At 41.5% G+C, this 18000-nt stretch overlaps 5 protein-coding genes across 5 annotated transcripts in view; 2 read left to right on the top strand and 3 right to left on the bottom strand.

Annotated features, from left to right (window-relative positions):
- The first annotated feature begins 1906 nt into the window (after positions 1 to 1906).
- On the top strand, positions 1907 to 6184 carry ctbs (chitobiase, di-N-acetyl-). Its single transcript, XM_056603545.1, has 7 exons — positions 1907 to 2075; positions 2465 to 2603; positions 2909 to 3117; positions 3528 to 3699; positions 3788 to 3885; positions 4154 to 4315; positions 4798 to 6184. Exons 1-7 carry the CDS (start codon positions 1947 to 1949, stop codon positions 4981 to 4983), a joined length of 1095 nt encoding a protein of 364 aa, XP_056459520.1. The 5' UTR covers positions 1907 to 1946; the 3' UTR covers positions 4984 to 6184.
- Positions 5404 to 10158, bottom strand: spata1 (spermatogenesis associated 1). Its single transcript, XM_056604166.1, has 13 exons — positions 10068 to 10158; positions 9796 to 9902; positions 9602 to 9719; positions 9448 to 9501; positions 8312 to 8572; positions 8122 to 8200; positions 7721 to 7865; positions 7510 to 7570; positions 7102 to 7222; positions 6697 to 6822; positions 6320 to 6495; positions 5967 to 6065; positions 5404 to 5713 (listed from the first exon to the last, which is right to left on the bottom strand). The coding sequence occupies exons 1-13, from the start codon at positions 10125 to 10127 to the stop codon at positions 5564 to 5566; spliced, it is 1557 nt and encodes a 518-aa protein (XP_056460141.1). The 5' UTR covers positions 10128 to 10158; the 3' UTR covers positions 5404 to 5563.
- A 524-nt stretch (positions 10159 to 10682) lies between these two features.
- On the top strand, positions 10683 to 11785 carry gng5 (guanine nucleotide binding protein (G protein), gamma 5). The gene is made up of 3 exons (XM_056604278.1): positions 10683 to 10864; positions 11093 to 11235; positions 11526 to 11785. The coding sequence occupies exons 1-2, from the start codon at positions 10784 to 10786 to the stop codon at positions 11216 to 11218; spliced, it is 207 nt and encodes a 68-aa protein (XP_056460253.1). The 5' UTR covers positions 10683 to 10783; the 3' UTR covers positions 11219 to 11235; positions 11526 to 11785.
- rpf1 (ribosome production factor 1 homolog) lies at positions 11746 to 15031 on the bottom strand. The gene is made up of 9 exons (XM_056604277.1): positions 14693 to 15031; positions 14538 to 14594; positions 14292 to 14372; positions 14106 to 14201; positions 13581 to 13734; positions 13131 to 13213; positions 12714 to 12895; positions 12433 to 12559; positions 11746 to 12235 (listed from the first exon to the last, which is right to left on the bottom strand). The coding sequence occupies exons 1-9, from the start codon at positions 14945 to 14947 to the stop codon at positions 12194 to 12196; spliced, it is 1077 nt and encodes a 358-aa protein (XP_056460252.1). The 5' UTR covers positions 14948 to 15031; the 3' UTR covers positions 11746 to 12193.
- Positions 15032 to 15932: 901 nt separating this feature from the next.
- Positions 15933 to 18000, bottom strand: part of dnase2b (deoxyribonuclease II beta) — a 4485-nt gene continuing 2417 nt past the window's right edge. Inside the window, exons 5-6 of the mRNA XM_056603425.1 lie at positions 16596 to 16796; positions 15933 to 16377 (exon numbers count right to left, since the gene is read on the bottom strand). Coding sequence (XP_056459400.1) covers positions 16043 to 16377; positions 16596 to 16796 — 536 coding nt within the window. The 3' untranslated portion in view covers positions 15933 to 16042. The remainder of the gene's footprint in view (positions 16378 to 16595; positions 16797 to 18000) is intronic.

Raw genomic sequence — 18000 nt, forward strand, 5'->3', positions numbered from 1 at the left:
TTTTCTGTTTACTCTTGGGATAATTAACCGATTGGTCTCAGATGATGTTAGTGGTCTAGATGCTAATTTAGTGGAAGTATATCCGATTTTTCTTTACCGCTAACCATTTAGGAGAATTTAAGCAACATACAGAGAATGACAACATCTCTTTTTCTGAGTCATGCGGACAGTATATTAGACTGTCAACAGGGAGCACCAGAGAACTATAACGAGAGTTCTACAACTTTCTCGCATACGCACACATGCATGCACACCCAAGCACACCCTCCTGTAGGTAGATGATCCTACTATGTTCCCTATTGTAGTGATCGTAGGGAGGATTAGTTGAGATTCCCTACTCTGCATGTATTAATAATTTGTTATGTTCTTATAAAACCTGCATTCATTACCACGGAAGACTTTGGACATGAATCATTTGCCAAGGTTTGCGCTCATCTTTGGAAAATAGACCTATCTCTTGGCACATGACCATGAGGGATATTCTTATAAAAAAGGACCTGCAAGACAAATTGCTACACATACTAAAGTTTGTTTCCTGAACTACATCTACAACTACATAGGCCTACTCTGACCTACCTTCCAGTAGGTCAGAGAATTGATTTTAAAATCATGTTGCTAACCTATAAATCCCTACATGGTTTAGGCCCAAAATATTTAACTGATATGCTTCCACTACATAAGCCTTCTAGACCACTAAGATCCTCTGAGACCAATCTGTTAATTATCCCCAGAGTAAACACGAAACATGGGAAAGCAGGATTTTGTTACTATGCAACAAATAGCTGGAACAAACTCCCAGAGGATTTAAGACTTGCCCCAACTCTGAGCACCTTTAAAACAAGACTGAATACTTTTATGTTTGCTTTAGCTTTCTGCTAAATCTTAAATACCTTGCACTTTCTAAAAAGCTTTTTCTAAAAAGCTTTTTTAAGTTTGCCTTTATTTTAATACTAAAATGCCTTTTTAACTTTCTATTTTACCCATTTCTTTGCATATGTTTTCTTTTACTTATCTATTATTCTATTTTATTGTATGACAATGTTTATATGTGAAGCACTTTGAGTCTGCCTTGTGTATGAAAAGTGCTATATAAATAAAGTTGCCTTGCCTTGCCCTGCCTACATATTTCACACAAAATACCTTAATTGCGATCAAGGCCACTGAGCATACACACATGTTTGTGTTTCAATGTAAGAAATTAAAACGAAGGCCCCATTATGAAGTCCAAGTAGGGCTAATATTGTTTAATTACTTTCTCAATTGTACACAAGGACGCGGCATGTGGCTCACAACTGGAAACGAATCAGTGAAATTGGCAAATAATTGAATGTCCCAGCCTGTTAGTAAAATGTCATTGGGTCCGAACTTGTTGTGTTCGCTCTGATGTCTCCAAAGTAATAGTTTCGATTCTAAGCCAATCAGGAAGCTCAGCTTTCCACAGTCTCTGCCAATTAGATGGCTCAATTGTCTGCAGTTCTGTGCGACACTCTCCTAAGCATAGAAGGGGCTCCACCAAGTGGCCGAACTCCCAAAATGTTTCTAATTCATAGGTTCACTGATGTACCTGTGTTCAGCTCATGCAGCCTGTTTGGTATGTCCAATGTAGGACTTTTGTGCATAGGTAGTATTACTGTTTCTAAAGAAAGTGAGACACATTTAATGTATCAAAGCATTTGATCATTTGAAAATATATATCCAATAGGAGAAAGTAAACCATTAATTTGATGGCGTGTGAAGGGCTGCTCCTAATTAAAACTAATTAAAGTCTAAAGCTTTGATTAAGGTGGAATCCATAATTTCATTCCTACGTTATTTTTGCTTCTTTTTGTATAATCACCAGATAATTGTGGACAATTTCAACTGTCCAACATTGCACTCCGTATTATGCATGAGTTGATTCGTCACGTGATTAGTTTCCTCACATCGGGAGTGAGTATCAGCGAGTCATGACAGGATTTAAAATGTTGACAATCTTCACATTTATTTCAACCATATGCCTTGTTGCCACGGCCGACGTTTGTCCGTGTGGGAGCCCGGATCTTTGTCATCAGATTCGACAGGAAAGAGATTTTGAGGTTGGCTGCGTTTGTGTATCACATTCAACCATATAAATCAGGACCCCGATATGCGGTCATAAGCCTGAATATATCGCTCTATTGTGAAAGCAGACAGATAACTGGTTACAAGTGTCCAAACCACTGACGTTAAAACTTATGCGTTAACACTTTATGTCATTTATTTATTTTTATTGCTGTATAAAAATAGCCTGTTTATATATTACGATTTTTTAACTATCAAAGTATCACAACTAACAGTAGGCCTACTTCGAAAGAGGGGAAGTGGTAGCGTTGTCAAGCAGTGTTGTTGTTGGGAAGTAGGCTTTTGATACTTCCTCTTGCAATGCGTGTTACTGCCTTGTTGTGCCTGCAGTTAACTGGCATATACTTTTCCTCATTTTGTGCAGGTGTTTGTGTTTGATGTGGGTCGAAAAGCATGGCAATCTTATGACTGGAGCATTGTGACAACAGTGGCAGCTTTTGGGAAATATGACCCTGAACTCATGTGTTATGCACATTCCAAAGGCGCACGAGTTGTGCTCAAAGGTTGAGTAACCATCAGCTTCCATTTGCCCTATTTAATTTTAGTTATTTATTTGCCAACTGTCAACTAATACAATATAACAATGATATTATGAGTAAAAGAGCAACACCTTTATTGCCTTCAGATTTACAAATGTTATCCTTTAGTCTCCATTCTACTTTTAGAGCAGAATCTTTACCTAAATTACAAGATCAGGGCAACTTCTTTTTAAATGACAGATACATTTTCGAGTGGGTTTGCCATAACCTCAAATGAAAGGGTAAAAAAACCTCGCACACAACCGATACAATTCTCCTTACTTTACAAGGTGACGTTTTCCTCCCATATATTGTGGACCCGGGGAACAGAACGGCCTGGATCACAGAGAAGGTGAACCTGGCCAAGACTCAGTTCCTGGATGGAATCAACATAGACATTGAGCATGCAGTGGAGGTCGGTTCTGCGGAGTACCATGCTCTCACAGGCCTGGTGAAGGAAAGCACAGAGGCCTTCCACAGGGAGATCCCTGGTTCACAGGTTAGTGGGCAAAATAGTTTCCTTTATCTTATTGTTTCTTTTTAATGACTTTTGTGTATCTTTGTACTGTGTCCTTGAGTGCAGAGGAAGGCGCCTTCAAATGTAATTTATTATTATTATTTTGTTTATTAATAAGTTAATCACCACTCAACGCTGAATCCAATGAAAGCGTCGGGCAGATACTGAAGCAAAGTAAACAAATAATCTACCTTTATTTATCTACTGTTTTTATCAATGGTTTCTGGCTCGAAAAGCATATGTGTCTTATCATTGTTAATGTATTGTCTGGGCAGGCCAGTGTGAGGGTCTAGGGTGTTTGACTCCCAACCAATAAGGTCTGGGGTTCTCGAGTAAGATGCCTAAACTCTCCCTGCTATATTAATTCAGTTGTTTATTTTCTGACCCTTTAGGTCTCATTTGATGTCGCATGGTCACCGAACTGCATAGACAAGCGTTGCTATGACTACGTAACTATTGCTGAGTCCTGTGACCTGCTGTTTGTGATGTCCTACGACGAGCAGAGTCAGATCCCAGGGGACTGTATTGCAATGGCCAACGCCCCAGTGACTCAAACCCTCAACGGTACGCCGTCCCATAGATGTATGTGCTTTAAGTTGCTGAAGCCAAAACACTTATTCATTTAAAGGCTAACCTGGAATTATTTTAATAGGTTACTACCAATATTTGGATCTAGAGATAGATCCCAAAAAGCTAGTGATGGGAGTGCCGTGGTACGGTTATGATTACTCATGCCTCAACCTGTCTAAGGTAAGACATTTTCCGTTTAACGGTTCAAAATTAGCCCTACAGAGGAACCACAGTCATGGATTATTCAGTGTCCTCTAGCCATCCATAGTGTTAATTGGTGTAGTGTTAACCGAGCATAATTGATGAATAGTGAGCACCTTTTGCGAACAGTTTGTGTAAAGATGTGCAACGGTTAACATTGTGCAAAGTTAGCATTGTGCATGGTTTGCGAGTGGGTCAATAAAGCTCAAATGGGCTGGTGGTGGCGTCTTGTCCTGCACCCCGCTAGGACGGCGTGTGCTCCATAGAGAAGATCCCGTTCCGTGGAGCCCCCTGCAGTGACGCAGCGGGTAAACAGAAGACCTACAGCTGGATCATGAAGCAGGTCAACAGCTCCATGACCGGCCGACTGTGGGACCAGGGGCAGCAAGCTCCGTACTTTAACTACGAGGTAGGCCTGGTAAAAACGACCCTAGGGGGTCCATCTCCAATCAGCTCAATGTCCATGATGCTACGTTTAGCTCCGAACTTAGCCTTTGTTCAATCTATATTTGATGGAATGTTTGGGTTGACTGCATTCTTCGTTTGGCAGAAGAGGTTGTCCAGCACTGGATTATTTTAATGTTTTGGTCCTTCAGAGTTGTCAGGGTGTTTTGCCATTAGTCTGAATAAATAACATAAATTACAAAACCCGCTGCCTTTTCTGTTTACGGTTTGTAGTCTGGAGTGCCAGTGACCTTCTTCTATGGCAACACCACAAGAAAACACTTTACAGATGCAATATAAATGGTCCTATTGAATTCGTCTCACAAGTGGCAGCATTTTCTAGCCTCATTAGCATCACAAAACATTGCTGTTGTTAGTTTCTGGCAGCTGGCTTACAATGATGTTCCTTAGTTTTTGTTGTATATATTTTCATGTATATTTTCTCAGGACCATGAAGGACAGATCCACCAGGTATGGTATGATGATCCGGAGAGCATCTGCCTCAAGGCAAGCTTGGTGAAAAGCAAAGGGCTGAGGGGTATTGGCGTGTGGAACGGCAATCTCCTCAACTACATTGACGAGGCTGCCAAGCAACAGACAACAATGATGTGGAATGCTCTTGTGCAATGCTAAATGGGCCAAATTTACACCTGCCTTGATTCTCCTGACATCTGTTGCCAAGTCAGTATAATCTTTTGTGAGGTTGCGATGCCCAGGTTTTATTTTTCAGGAATATATGTTTGTACTACAAAGTTTATTCTGCTTTATTGCTGTTTTGGATCGCAGTATTTCAAGTCGGGTGTCCCACTTGAATCAGCCACTTGGAAATGCAAAAACAAAGCTTTTAAATAGAAAAATATGTTTCAACAAGTATTTGCCTCATACTGAATTATTAAAGAAGAAGTTTTGCTGTTGAAAAAAGTTGTTTCATGAATGATATAATGAAACTTAACATTTTGAACACCTTTCACAATTAATATTTAAAATGATAAGATACAATATCAAACATTACTAGCAAATACTAGGACCACATCAAAATATAAGCGTGGCTAAAGTTAAATATAACTTGATATCAAATCTAGTACACAATGCATATTCAAATAACAAATTGTTTAAGAAAGATACACCGGCTTATATTCACACAGAATTTGACATCCCACTAATTTTTTTCTGTGCAGCTAAAATGTGTAGAATTCCAAACCTAAACATTGAATTAGCATCCAGCTTTCTGGGCGTATGGTCTGTTCCGTGGGATTGGCCCAAAAGGTTGTGAGGTTATAGGTCCAGTGTGAATCGATTGGCTCTTTTTCTGAGCCAGCTCAGCCTTCAGCGCCCTTAGCTCGGTAGCAGCCTGCTTCCTTAACTAGAGAGAGCCAGACAGGAGCGATGTCAGCCACTTCGTTTGTTTGATATCACTGTCATTCATAATTAGTGCCTAATTCATCAAGGGTGTATTTATATGCAGTCATGAAAACAATTCTCTAACTTTTCAATGCAACATCTATTTGTTGTATTTTTATACAAAGGTTTTCCCTTTTTTGCGGATTCAATGCATATCTCATACTATTGGGTGTAGATATATATATGATGAATGAAAATAAACAATAATCATGTACCCTTATCTCTGTGATAAGTTTCATCTTGGCATCTTCTACTTGTCTTCTCAGGTTGTCAATTTCATGGCTCTCAGTCATGATCTGAATGATGAGCTCATTCTAACAGATGGGATTATGGTTAGTCAGGTTAAGGACATTACAGGATGCAAGTACAACATGATAAGATAGACATGATTTAACACTGCCGAGTTCAATTTTCAGTGTGTAATTTAGGAAATACAATGAATGATTGAATTATAATTAAATGACTATTGGATAATCATGTCTATTAAAAGTATAATTCATTTCAACATTTTTTATTTTGAGAAGACGTAACTTTAAGAAGTAAATGAAGGAAGACTTCATCAACAGACCTTTGTGGAAGACCTTCCCTGAGGTCTGTTTCGGCCTCTGCCGTCTCTGGCCTGTAGCTGGTGCAGGAGTTTATTGTAAAATGTCTCCAGTTCCTGACGCAAATTCCTCAATGTCTCTTCCATTGGTGCCGTGGCTTTCTTTGTCTCAAAATACTTCTTTTTCCAACTGTCACGAGCTTTAGTGTGGTGTTAAAAGGGGGGGGAAACACTTCAATATTGATTTATGCTTTGTTTTTTGGATAAAATCTGATTATAATCTTAAACTGTCCCAAATGTACTCAAATTAACATAACCATTTTTTGTTTTTCCCGAAAGTTAGGCAAAAAGCCAAGCCGCATTACGACATGCGACAAAGTGAAGTCGCTACTTCAACTGACCTTGATTCCTACGGTTCCTGTTTTGGGCCAATAAGTCTTTCCCCTTCCTCAGCAGTTCCTGTCTTGTCCACTCGAGCTGCTTCCTTTCTCCCCTCACCATCTTGATTTCCTCAATAAGTTCATCTCCTTGAGACAGAGAGATGCAACCCATGTCAGCAACATCCTTGGTGTTTAAGAGTCTCTGTATCGGCACTGCACTAGCCCATAGTCTCACACATGTCACTGTCCACCCCAATGTACGCTGGCTGTATCACCCACCTGTTGGTTGGTCGATTTATCATACACGCAACGGAATTCAAGAATTTGAGATGGCTTGTAATTGCTTTTCAACCTCCGAACCTGGTGGAACAGCAGCCCTTTAAACAGTCCTGTTGATCCAGGATGAGAACTGAGACGCTATCTTACTGTTATCCTGAAGAAGCGGGGTACCAGCTGGCCCGTTTGTGGTGAGGGTCCCAGCGGAGGCTGGAGGTTGGGAGCGGACTTGGATCATAGGCTTTGAGGACACTCCCAGACTCTCTGGAACCTCACATTATGAAAAGACACGACACTCAAAGTGATGCAGCATTTGGGTTGAGGGTGGCTTGGTTTTTCATCATGGATACATCTGGTCGTTACATATAACCCCATGTCACTGACCGGGGGGAACTTGGTGAATGGCCAAAGCCCTATTGTAAAGGCCTGGACTTTACAAGAGTCTGGAAGGCTTGTTAAAACACTTGAGTCCGGTGTTGTCGTGACAACTCTGCCTCTTTAATAGACTAAACTTTAGACCATGTTGTCGATGTCAAATAAAAAGAGGACATCTCATACCATTGGTTTCGGCTTCCTTCCCGCCGGCATCTTCGTCTGTAAATCTTTTGATGGTCTGAGCCTGCAATAATCAGACATCTGCGATGAAGCGTTAAGAAACTGTAGTTTCACAATCAACTGTACTACAGTAGTAGTCTGATGCTGATGCTAAGTGAGACAGGCCATAATGGTTTGGTGAGGAATAAATATTAGGGGCGTCTGCGAACAGCACCTGTCTGAGGAGAAGCCTGCCTGTCTGTCTTCCAGCGACTCTGGTAGGCCTGAGTCTCTGGCCGCTCTGGTGGTCAGCTTGTCTTTCTTACAGCCTGTCATCTCTTCTCTCCCAGGCAGGCCCTTCCCCTGGGCCAGATCACCGTCTGGAAAGGGGTTCAAATGTAGACATGGTGGCAAATGGTGTTAAACACGTTTGCTTTGTTTGTCTTGCACTTTGCAAACATGTATGAACAAGTCAATTACTTGATGCAGGGTCCGCTTCAAATCATTTGATGCTTTTGAAATAATAGATTTCGACAAATATTTGGCAAGAAAGAATATTCAAAAAGCGTTTTTTTACGTCGCAGATATGAAACATGTAGATCAGTCTCCGATCGATAAGATATGTATTCTCTTCACCTTTACTTTGTACATCATGCGGTGACCTGCTGGGATTCTTGCACCTCCTCCTCTGACTCCTCTCCTCTGCCCTGTCAGCCTTCAGGGAGAACCCCCCCACCCCGGCCTCCCCTCTCGCTCCCTCTGTGGAGCAGCAACTCTCCTCCTCCCCCAACCCCTCCTCCTCCTCCTCATCTCCCTCCTCTTCCTCCTCCTCCTCCCCCTCCTCCTCCTCCTCCCGCTGCTCCTCGTGGTCTGCGGCGTCGGGGGTGTGGGGCGAGCGTCGGGAACCCTGGGGGATCAGGGGGAACTTGACGGGCGGTCCCTTGGTGGTGGTCCCGGTGCCGGGCTTGTGGGGGTAGTAGGCCTGGTGGTCTGGGGAGCTGCTGCGGGTGTCCAGAGTGAGCGACTGGGAGCAGACGCTGCTGTGGTTCACCTCCGCGGCCAGCAGGTAGAGCTCGGGTTGGGCGGCCTGCGGTGAGAAGAGAAGAGGTCAGATTTTGTCTTTAGGCTGTTTTTTTTAAGGTGACATATTCTACCACAAGGTGTGAATGTGATAAGCCGTTACAAGCCTTTTTGAAAATCTGCCTCTTCTGACATCACATACATCTAGGTGGTGGACACGCCCACTTGTGATGTCAGAAGAGGCAGATTTTCAAAACGCCTTATCACACTCACACCTGGTGGTATAATACGTATGTCACCTTTAAGCTATAGTTAAGATAAGATTATTGTACTTAATGAATTCCACATGGGAATTCTGGTTAGCACAGCGAAGGGCACAGGAGGATGAGTAGTAGAAATGCAGAAGAAAAATAAGCTCCGATAAAAATAAAACACTGAATACAGAACAAATCTGTGTAGGCCTCCACACAATACGAGCAGTAGGCATTGTAGTAGCAACGTTTGGATCCGGGCTCAACCTCCTACACAGGCCTTTAAACTGATTCTGCTGATTGAAACCATGTTTCAGTTTGAGTTATTTCTGAATGACCAAAAGCTGTACAAGAAGTGTCAGTAAGTCTATGCCAATTATGAAATAGCTCAAGTAATGGAATGCTTTAGTTAAAGTAAAAATAACAACATGAATGAGTATAATGGGACACAAGTTACTTTTCCAATCGAACAAACCAGGAATTCGTTTTTATTAGAATATTTACATTAATATTTATTTTAAGTTGAATTGTCTACAATGATTTAATATGTATTGATGTTTACATAGTGTGGGAGGATAAAGTTCGAGGTAAATAGAGTAGTTTATGATGATCAGGTCAAAAGAAAAGGAAAACATTGTATTTGACCTTGGCCGACATCAATTTGATATAGAAAGAAAAAAACGATACCTACATATGGTGGAGCAAATGTTTTCACTTTTAGCTCCCTCTCTTGTTCGTGTTTGACCTTTAACATAGAATAACATACAGCTGTGATATTATATAGGACCTCTTTAAATCACTCAAACGCACACAGAAGACCATCCTTTGAAGCACATTCTACCCACCACTGCTAAACTGCGACCGACACATTTCAGGAAGGAGAATTTGTCGACCCTTATTTCTGGTCCCAGAAAAATGCCAAGCTCACTCCTTAGATTCTTTAGCGTTATATCGGGATATACTCTAGAAACAATAGAACAATAAAGGTTATTATATTTTCACTGAAATGCATCACTGTAAACAAAACGACATTTCTTACCTGATAAAACCTGCAGATATGAAACTCTCGATGGCCTCCGCGGGAACTTTATTGAGCTTTCCATTCCACTGGTCATCAGGCACATAAAGCACATGGAGCTCCACCAACTAATGGTGTAAAATACATCAAGTTAACGTATTGACACATTTGGATGATTCACTACCTTTAATATCGATTTGTCTTGTAATGTTATTTTTACTAACGCAAATTGATTTGTCTTATTTGCGAGAAACCCTGCAGTTCCTTAATCAATTATAAACATGTCGACATACCTTGCTACTTTTTGGCCTTTTTTCCTCGAGATATCTTATTGACTCGCACGATAATTCCATTATTAACTTGATTTAGCACATTCAAAAAAATATATATATATTCATTGTTAGTTAAAAAAAAAACTAACGATTGGTTTCCGTGTGGAAAAGCTGAAGAAATCCAGAGCAAGAATAGCCACTGGATGAAAAGAAAACCCTCTTTGCTTTTCTCAAAGGAAAAGAGGCTGCAAAGGAATGGATTTTATGAGAGAGTGCTTACACCAGTGTTGCCTTGGTGCTCATGACAAGTCCAGTGTATGCATGTGGTAAATCTCAAACCCTTTTTCTGAAATAGTCTTTATATTCGAATACATAATTCGTTTAGTTTTTACTCTGAAAATAGTCACTCAAAATAAACAACAAACATTCAAAAGATCGTCAGGGCTTGATAAAAGCCCAGATATTCTTAACCATTAATATGAGTAACCCCTGACTGGAGTAAAGCCGGACTGCAGCTCGCAGATCGAGGAGGGGCTTACATTTTCCCTAAATGGAGTAATATTGCATCGCATGTGTAAAGGCATTTATTCCACCAGGGGGCGCAGTGGAAATATGCACACAGACTTTACGCATCCCAAATAAAAATGACCGGAAACGCAACATTGAGGAAGGGAAGCGAAGAACGGCAGAACAAAGTTTTCTCTGTATGATTGTCTGGCACTTTTAAGTTTCCAACCATGTCGGGATCATCAAACACCATGGCAATGAAGAAAGTGGTTCAACAGTTGCGCTTCGAGGCCAGCATCAACAGAGTAAAGGTACGGTGAAACACAGTGCGCCTTTTATTTCACGGCGGTCCAAAAAAGTCTGACGATGGCGACCTGTGGCTGTTTCATAAGGGTCTCACCACCTTCACGATCAAAAAAATGTGATCTCTTAGCCAACTGTTGCACTCAGTATGCGTCTCGAAGGGTGTGTACATGACAACTTTACATGTGTATATATAAATAATAAAAAAAGGTAATCGTAGTTTTCTATGTCCACAGGTGTCTCAGGCCGCCGCAGACCTGCAGCAGTTCTGTCTCCAGAACGCCCAGCAGGACCCTCTCCTCACGGGAATGTCCTCCAGCACGAACCCCTTCAGACCACAGAAAGTCTGCTCCTTTTTATAGCCCACATGATGCCTTTCGTGAGTACCAGTTTATTCCTCTAATACATCTTCCTTGAATTATGGAGTACACCATGTATAGCGAGTCGACACTACATCTTAAATATAACAGCTGGTGTATGTATATAATGTTAAGGTTCGATAATGAAGCATGTGTACCTAAAATGTTTACATTTTCTCTGTCATACAGTATTTCCGTCTGCACGTTATTTTTTTATCCCAGTACTGACCTGAACAATTGGTTCCCATCTGTAGTAAAGTGCATGAATCATCTTTGACATTAACAAAACCACCAACGTCCATCTGTACAGGTTTCGGACTCCAGGGTGCCTTGATGTTCATCAGAACCTGCACTGTGGACTTGATTGTTACGAGTGCCAGGGAATTTGGGGACAGCCAACTAACTTAATTTTTTTTTAATAACATCTAAATATCTCAAGGTGCTTCTGAGACCGGTCTTCACCCAGTTAGTAGCAACTAATACCATAAAGTGTGTTTTCATGTGTGCTTTCTTTCCATATATTTGTGAATAAAATACAACATTCCAACAACCCTGTATGTAGAATTTATTTTTTGCACAACATATTTACAAGGTTATTTAAAAAAATGACTCAAGACAGTTTAGCTATGTATGGGCTAGCAAGCCTAAGGGCCCAGATCTCCTGATTTCCCCATTTTGACTCAAACACAAGCAAACCATGCTTGCGTCTGCAGTTGCCATCCACAAGATGCATGAATTTGTGTAAATTGACACTACCCATGTTTCTCTTGACTATTTACTGACAGGGTGAGACATGCCAAACAAAATAATAGAGCCTGACTCCCATCCTACAAAGGACATTCGACCAGGAAGGACATCACAAGTTAAAATACATAACTACCGGTTGGGATTAACATGGTCATTGTTCACCCAGCAAGAGCAGTTCAATAGGAGACCGGAGACTGCCTTTGTCACAAAGGCCAGCTTGTCGATACGCATTCAGAGGACGAACTTCCTTCTGCAGGCATCCACCTCATGACGCTGGAAAGTAAAGGGATAACGACAAATTAATTTAGTGGATCTTCTAGCATGACAACATAGCATGTTGGAAGCACAAGTAGAAATGCCATTAGGACAAATGATGTGAAGGAAAATGTATCAAAATGCATTTTCTACATAAACAACTCCACAAAAGGAAATGTAGGGACAGTAAGTGGTCGAGTTAAGACAACTGTTACCTTGAGAACCCACTCGTACTCCCCGAACTTCGAGTCGAAGGTGCCCTTCTGTAGCGAGCGCAGTTTGAGGGTGAAGCGCGGTCCCAGCTCTTGGATGCCGGCCCTCTTCTCGTTCTTGAAAATATACCTGATGAGGAAAAGGTTGGTTGTAGTTTGGTGATTGGGTCAAAAGTAAAGCAGCTCTTAAAACACGAGTTACAATGTGCCCAACATAAATCTGTAAAAACTAACTAATAGGTTTCATATATAGCTAGATGTATACGGATCAGAAAAAGACCCACCTGTGAAACCTGAAGAACACAAAGTCTCTCTGGTTGTGGAAGGTGGCGACCTGCCGACCCACAAACTGCGGGTCATGTGGGAAGAGGGCGGCGAACATGCGGCCGATGCCGTGACCCAGGCGGGTGCTGAAGTTGTTCAGGATCACCTCTGGGGTGTGTTCAGTCGGCTCTTTGCCTCGCCGCTGAGGACGGTAGAGAATATGTTGCATTACTTATATTGCCCCCGCCCGATCCAGAAAGTACTGGGTTCAATTCCAAATGGCTCCGCAGTATTTGTAGGCGTTGAGGAGGTCAAACCCTACCTTGTTCATGAAATGCATCGACTTTTTCAATGCAATGCAAAGTGTTTAACAACAGTAAAAGATGAAACATTTTCTGGAAGAAAGACCGTGGGATTAATGCTTGGACATTGCTTGCCTTCATTTCCTTGCGTAGCCGTACACTGCTCACTTTGAAGTGGGCTGTGGGTCCATCGGGGAGGTGACAGAGAACCAAGCCGTCTTTGTATTGCAGTGAAGGAGGACACACTTAACGAAGCCACCATACCAGTCAGAGAGTGAACACATGTTTGCCAGGGAGGCAGAAGTGCGCTGGAATCTAAAGACTTTTTACTTACCATTCAAGCCTATATGCAGTTTGAAACTAGAGTAATAATAAATATAGCGGCTAGGGCGTCCACCTTAAGTCACAAGGGACTGGGTGTCATCCCAAATGTCCACAGCTTCATCCCCTACCAGCTCCTTAACGAATGACATGCATCAACGCAAGTGGATAAAAGCGTCTGCTAAATGACAAAACGAATAATACTCTAGTATGGAGTAGATGGTCTCAGAGGCGTCTTTAGTGTGAAATAGTCTTTGAGGATACTGGGCATTTTGCGGTCCTCGTTTATGACCATGAGGTACGTGAAGCCCCTGGAGACACACTGGGGGATGACCCTCTTCAGGGCCAGTCCTCTCCTGTAGTAAACGTGGGCGTCCGGGATCACCGTGGCCAGCTGCTCGCAGAACCGAACCGTCCTCTGAAAGATGAGTCAGAAAAAGGCAAAAGACGATGACTCCACCGAGCCCGGTATCGAGAAGCTCCTCTGGTATGAATGAGCAAGTTATATTTTTTTTAATTTCTGTTATCTGGTCTGTTGCTGGGACTGCTCTGAGATGGGAATGTAAAGAGAGGAACTACCTCTCAAAGCTGGCCGTTAACTGAAATGGCTGATGATTCAAGGATGAAATAAATTGTTTGTTATTTTTGGAGAATCGGCATTAGGGTTTGGAAAGAAGTATATATCATCTGCAACTATTTTTTGTTGTATTAATTTATTTTATTTGCTTTGCTCGTGTTCATTTCTTAAATAAAGAATAATAAAGAAAGAAAGTGCTAAGAGCAACTCACCCCCCTGGGTCTGTCCGATGTTGTGATGAGTACTTTGGGGTTAGTCAGTTTGTTGAAGTATGAAGAGAATTCATCCGTTCCCTCATCAAAGGCTACCTGTAAATTAGAGTTCAAATACAAATAAATGACACACAGCACAACATTGAGACAGAAAGGAGAGCAACCGTTCAAATAATACCAATTTACCTCTTCATCGTCTGGGTCAACTGTGGTTTCGTCGTACACTCTCTGGTTTTCTATAGTCTTAGGGACTTCCTTTGGTGGTGCCTGGAAAAAGAGTTAAGTCATTTGTGTTTGATGTATTAGGTTCCATACTTCGATTTATGGTGATGGTTGCACACTTGTTATTGGTGTCAAATCTTGGAAAACAAACGTAAGACTATCCTCTGTCTGATTACTTCACACACTAACAACGATGATCATGAGGCTCACCTTGTCACCCAAAGCCTCCCTCTCCTTCTTTCTCGTTTTCTTCACTTGCATCTTTTGCTGAAAATTCAAACACACACAGACACATCAACCAGGGATTTAACCTATGGAGTTACCATGATCATTCACCCATTTTATACACATCAGTCCACTTTTACCTTTCTTTTGTCCTGTTTGAGTTTCATAAACATCTGATGTCGGCGCTGTTTATTCTTGATTTCCGAAAGGCTGAATGTCGGGGGAAGCATTGGTTCTAGTGGCGTGAGAACAGGTTTAGTCTCCACCACCTCCACATCGCTAACGTTGCCATTCTCCCCTTGAGGAGTCCTCTTTTTCTTTTGCATTTTGTTGTTCATTTTGATGTTCTTTTTCTTGCCTTTGAATTGCTTTAGGGGAACTTGTGTGACATCCATGTTGTCAACTACGGTGTTTCTTCTTTTCACGTGTGAGATGTGATGGCTCGACTACTTCCGGGTCAGGAGGTTTTCGCCGAATTGTTTGGGTGTTTTTTAAGAAATGCGCCGTCTAGTGGTATGGATGAGCATAAGACAAGGTGACTTTCATGGGGGAATTGTTATGCACGACAGAAATAATAAAGTTGATGGTTTCATTTTGGTTACACACACACACACACACACACACACACACACACACACACACACACACACACACACACACACACACACACACACACACACACACACACACACACACACACACACACAAACACTCAGACATAATCTATCGTCTTAGATCTACTAGTTTATATGATAATTTACACTAGTTGGAGATACATGTTTCCAGTAGATCTTGTAGGTGCTGGTCTGGATATAGTCAGTATACAATCCAAAAATAACCATCAATGCATAACCTTAGAGGGAAATGGAGAATCTATTTAAGCAAAAAATCATAAGAAATTAGATAGGCTGATTCAGTGTAAATATTTATTTTGGAATAATACACATTGATGATAGTACATCTACATTAATAAGTGCATTGCTGTGCTGTGACTTGACTCCATCCAAACGTCAAAATATTAAATTGAGGTGTCCATACATCCCTATTTTTAAAGACATTGGAGATGGCTCAAGAGTGCTTCTGACATGAACCGTGACAGTACTGAAAACAAAGATATGCTCAGAGCTCATATAGAATGCATAGGAGTATAGAAACAACATAAAAACATGTATAAAAAAATATCTGGGAATGATACAATATTGTATGTATGTACCCATCTAACTAAAAGTACCCAAATCTCTCTCTCTCTCTCTCTCTCTCTCTCTCTCTCTCTCTCTCTCTCTCTCTCTCTCCTTCTCTCGCTCTCTCCTTCCTCCTTCTCTCTCCCCCCCCCCCCCCTCTCTCTCTCTTTCTCTCTCTCTCTCTCTCTCTCTCTCTCTCTCTCTCTCTCTCTCTCTCTCTCTGTCTCTCTCTGTCTCTCTCTGTCTCTCATTCTCCTTCTCCATCCCTCCCTCTATCTCTCTCTCTCCCCCCATCCTTCTCTCCCTCAGCTAGCAGTCCTTATACGAGGACACCACCTGTCTAAAGGCCTTGTACATGAAGGGGTTCCGGGTGCACAGGAGTCCCCCTGCCCGATTCACCTGAGCCCTCTCCCTGTTCAGGTCTCCCACGCAGGCCCACTGGTCCTCCAAGCCCGTGGACACGCACCATTTGGAGTGGTCATGCCGGGACTCGAAGAGGGTGGGCCCTGGGAGACACACCTTCTGGACGTTCATGGCGTGGTTCTCCAAGGAGCAGTTGGAGGGCAGCTCGCGGCTCTGCCTCTGCCACGTCTCCACCAGGAGGTCTGTCCGCAGCACCTGGGCCACCCACCCCGTGTAGATGTCTGGGGAACGGTGGGTAAAGAGGGGGAGTGGAGGTTTGAGTTTCTTTGCTTTAAAACTGTTGGACTACATTGTAATTCAAATTGTGTTATGTCGAAAAAAATCCACAGCAAATACTGCACACAATGATGATGGGATATAGGGAAAGATAGAAAGAAAGAAGTAGAGAAAGACAGACAAATAAAGTGAGAGTAATAATGAAAGAAGATACTTTCCTTACCATCAACAAAGCGTTCAGATTTGGCAAAATGTACAAACTCCTCTCCTTTTGCCGAGAGAAGACTCTCGATATTTTTACTGGATGAGGGGAGGGGAAACTTGGAGCCTTCACACAACTGTGCCAAATCCGCAAAGTCGTCCAAGAATGAGGAGGGCACTGAGCAGTTATATACACGTGGGATGAGGTAGACCAGCTGCCGTGCTGGAGAATGAGACATATTCAACAACAGATGAATTGGCATCATGGCCACAGGTGGGGACTGGCCACAAATAAATCAACATTTATTTATACATAGCATTCTATTGATGTTCTGAAATAATCAATGGTACTAAAATGTCTGAATCTTTTGTGTATTTTTTGTGTATACTTATGGTGTGTGGCAGTTCATTTCTACTACTCTACTTTTGGTTAATTTCAGAGCTGAAAGCGGAAGTACAAAAATGTGGTATCAAAATAGTATGCAGTTTGAAACTTTCAGGAGGGAGTTTCCTAAAACACTATAAAAAAAATGAATGAATATTGGTAAGACTTGGTTTTATGAAATTAATGAAAATTAATTTCATAAAACCAAGAACACAATAACTAGAACATTTGTGGCTGGGGCCATTTGGGAATTAATATTATTGCATCCTTTTTTAAGGTCCCCAAACCTTCCCTCTATACAGCGATAGTTTGCCAGGGGCCCTTGGCTTGGCTGTTGCATATATCCTATAACCAAATATAATATAGATTATAAGACTATTATTCATTTTGACACACAACAAAGAACAAATCTATTGTGATCTAACAATGGCCCCAACATAATATTCTCCAATCAGACCATAAGAATGGATACACGTTCACTGATTGATTTAAAAAACATCTACCAAGAATTGGAAAAAGGCCCTGTGTCCACACACAGTCACGCGAAAGGGTACATGTGTGTTCATTTGGTGGCAGCTGTGATACTGATCTTGACATGACAGAAAGAAGAAGTAACCAAAAGACAACGCCTGTAGTTTCACCAACTTCTAAATGTTTTTTTTTAACCATCTTATAGAGGTAGTCTTCAGGATTTACCACCAAATAACGTAGCTCAGATCTTGGTGAACGGCGTTTTTCACTTTCTTTCGCTGCATATTTGTTCCAACCATTCAAGTTGGTTATCTGAAAGCCAGTATCTATTAACAGCGAAGACAAACACGTCCAGCCCCGATAAATAGTAGAAAATGATCTGTTATGATTTAAAATAATAATAATAATAATAATAATAATACATTTAATTTAGAGGCGCCTTTCAAGACACCCAAGGTCACCTTACATAGCATATAGTCAAAATGAACCCTATGTAGACATGCCACTGTAGAAATGAACCGAAATTCACTTGCATCAATGATTTTCTTTTTTGATAGAATATCTCAAAAGA

The sequence above is a fragment of the Gadus chalcogrammus genome, chromosome 12, assembly GCF_026213295.1.
Source record: "Gadus chalcogrammus isolate NIFS_2021 chromosome 12, NIFS_Gcha_1.0, whole genome shotgun sequence".
NCBI lineage: Eukaryota > Metazoa > Chordata > Actinopteri > Gadiformes > Gadidae > Gadus > Gadus chalcogrammus.

Bases quoted from the DNA above. Each gene is read 5' to 3' on its own strand.
- gng5 (XM_056604278.1), top strand. From the start codon at position 10,784: ATGTCGGGATCATCAAACACCATGGCAATGAAGAAAGTGGTTCAACAG. The intron at 10,865-11,092 runs GTACGGTGAAAC...CTATGTCCACAG, and splicing joins CCAGCATCAACAGAGTAAAG to GTGTCTCAGGCCGCCGCAGA.
- spata1 (XM_056604166.1), bottom strand. From the start codon at position 10,127: ATGGAATTATCGTGCGAGTCAATAAGATATCTCGAGGAAAAAAGGCCA. The intron at 7,223-7,509 runs GTATGAGATGTC...TCATAATGTGAG, and splicing joins GAAGGAAGCCGAAACCAATG to GTTCCAGAGAGTCTGGGAGT. The intron at 6,496-6,696 runs GTCAGTTGAAGT...ACCACACTAAAG, and splicing joins CAGGAACCGTAGGAATCAAG to CTCGTGACAGTTGGAAAAAG.
- ctbs (XM_056603545.1), top strand. From the start codon at position 1,947: ATGACAGGATTTAAAATGTTGACAATCTTCACATTTATTTCAACCATA. The intron at 2,604-2,908 runs GTTGAGTAACCA...TTACTTTACAAG, and splicing joins CGCACGAGTTGTGCTCAAAG to GTGACGTTTTCCTCCCATAT. The intron at 3,118-3,527 runs GTTAGTGGGCAA...CTGACCCTTTAG, and splicing joins GGGAGATCCCTGGTTCACAG to GTCTCATTTGATGTCGCATG.
- rpf1 (XM_056604277.1), bottom strand. From the start codon at position 14,947: ATGGATGTCACACAAGTTCCCCTAAAGCAATTCAAAGGCAAGAAAAAG. The intron at 13,214-13,580 runs GTATCCTCAAAG...TGCAATACAAAG, and splicing joins CGAGGACCGCAAAATGCCCA to ACGGCTTGGTTCTCTGTCAC. The intron at 12,560-12,713 runs GTGGGTCTTTTT...TTTCCTCATCAG, and splicing joins GTGTTCTTCAGGTTTCACAG to GTATATTTTCAAGAACGAGA.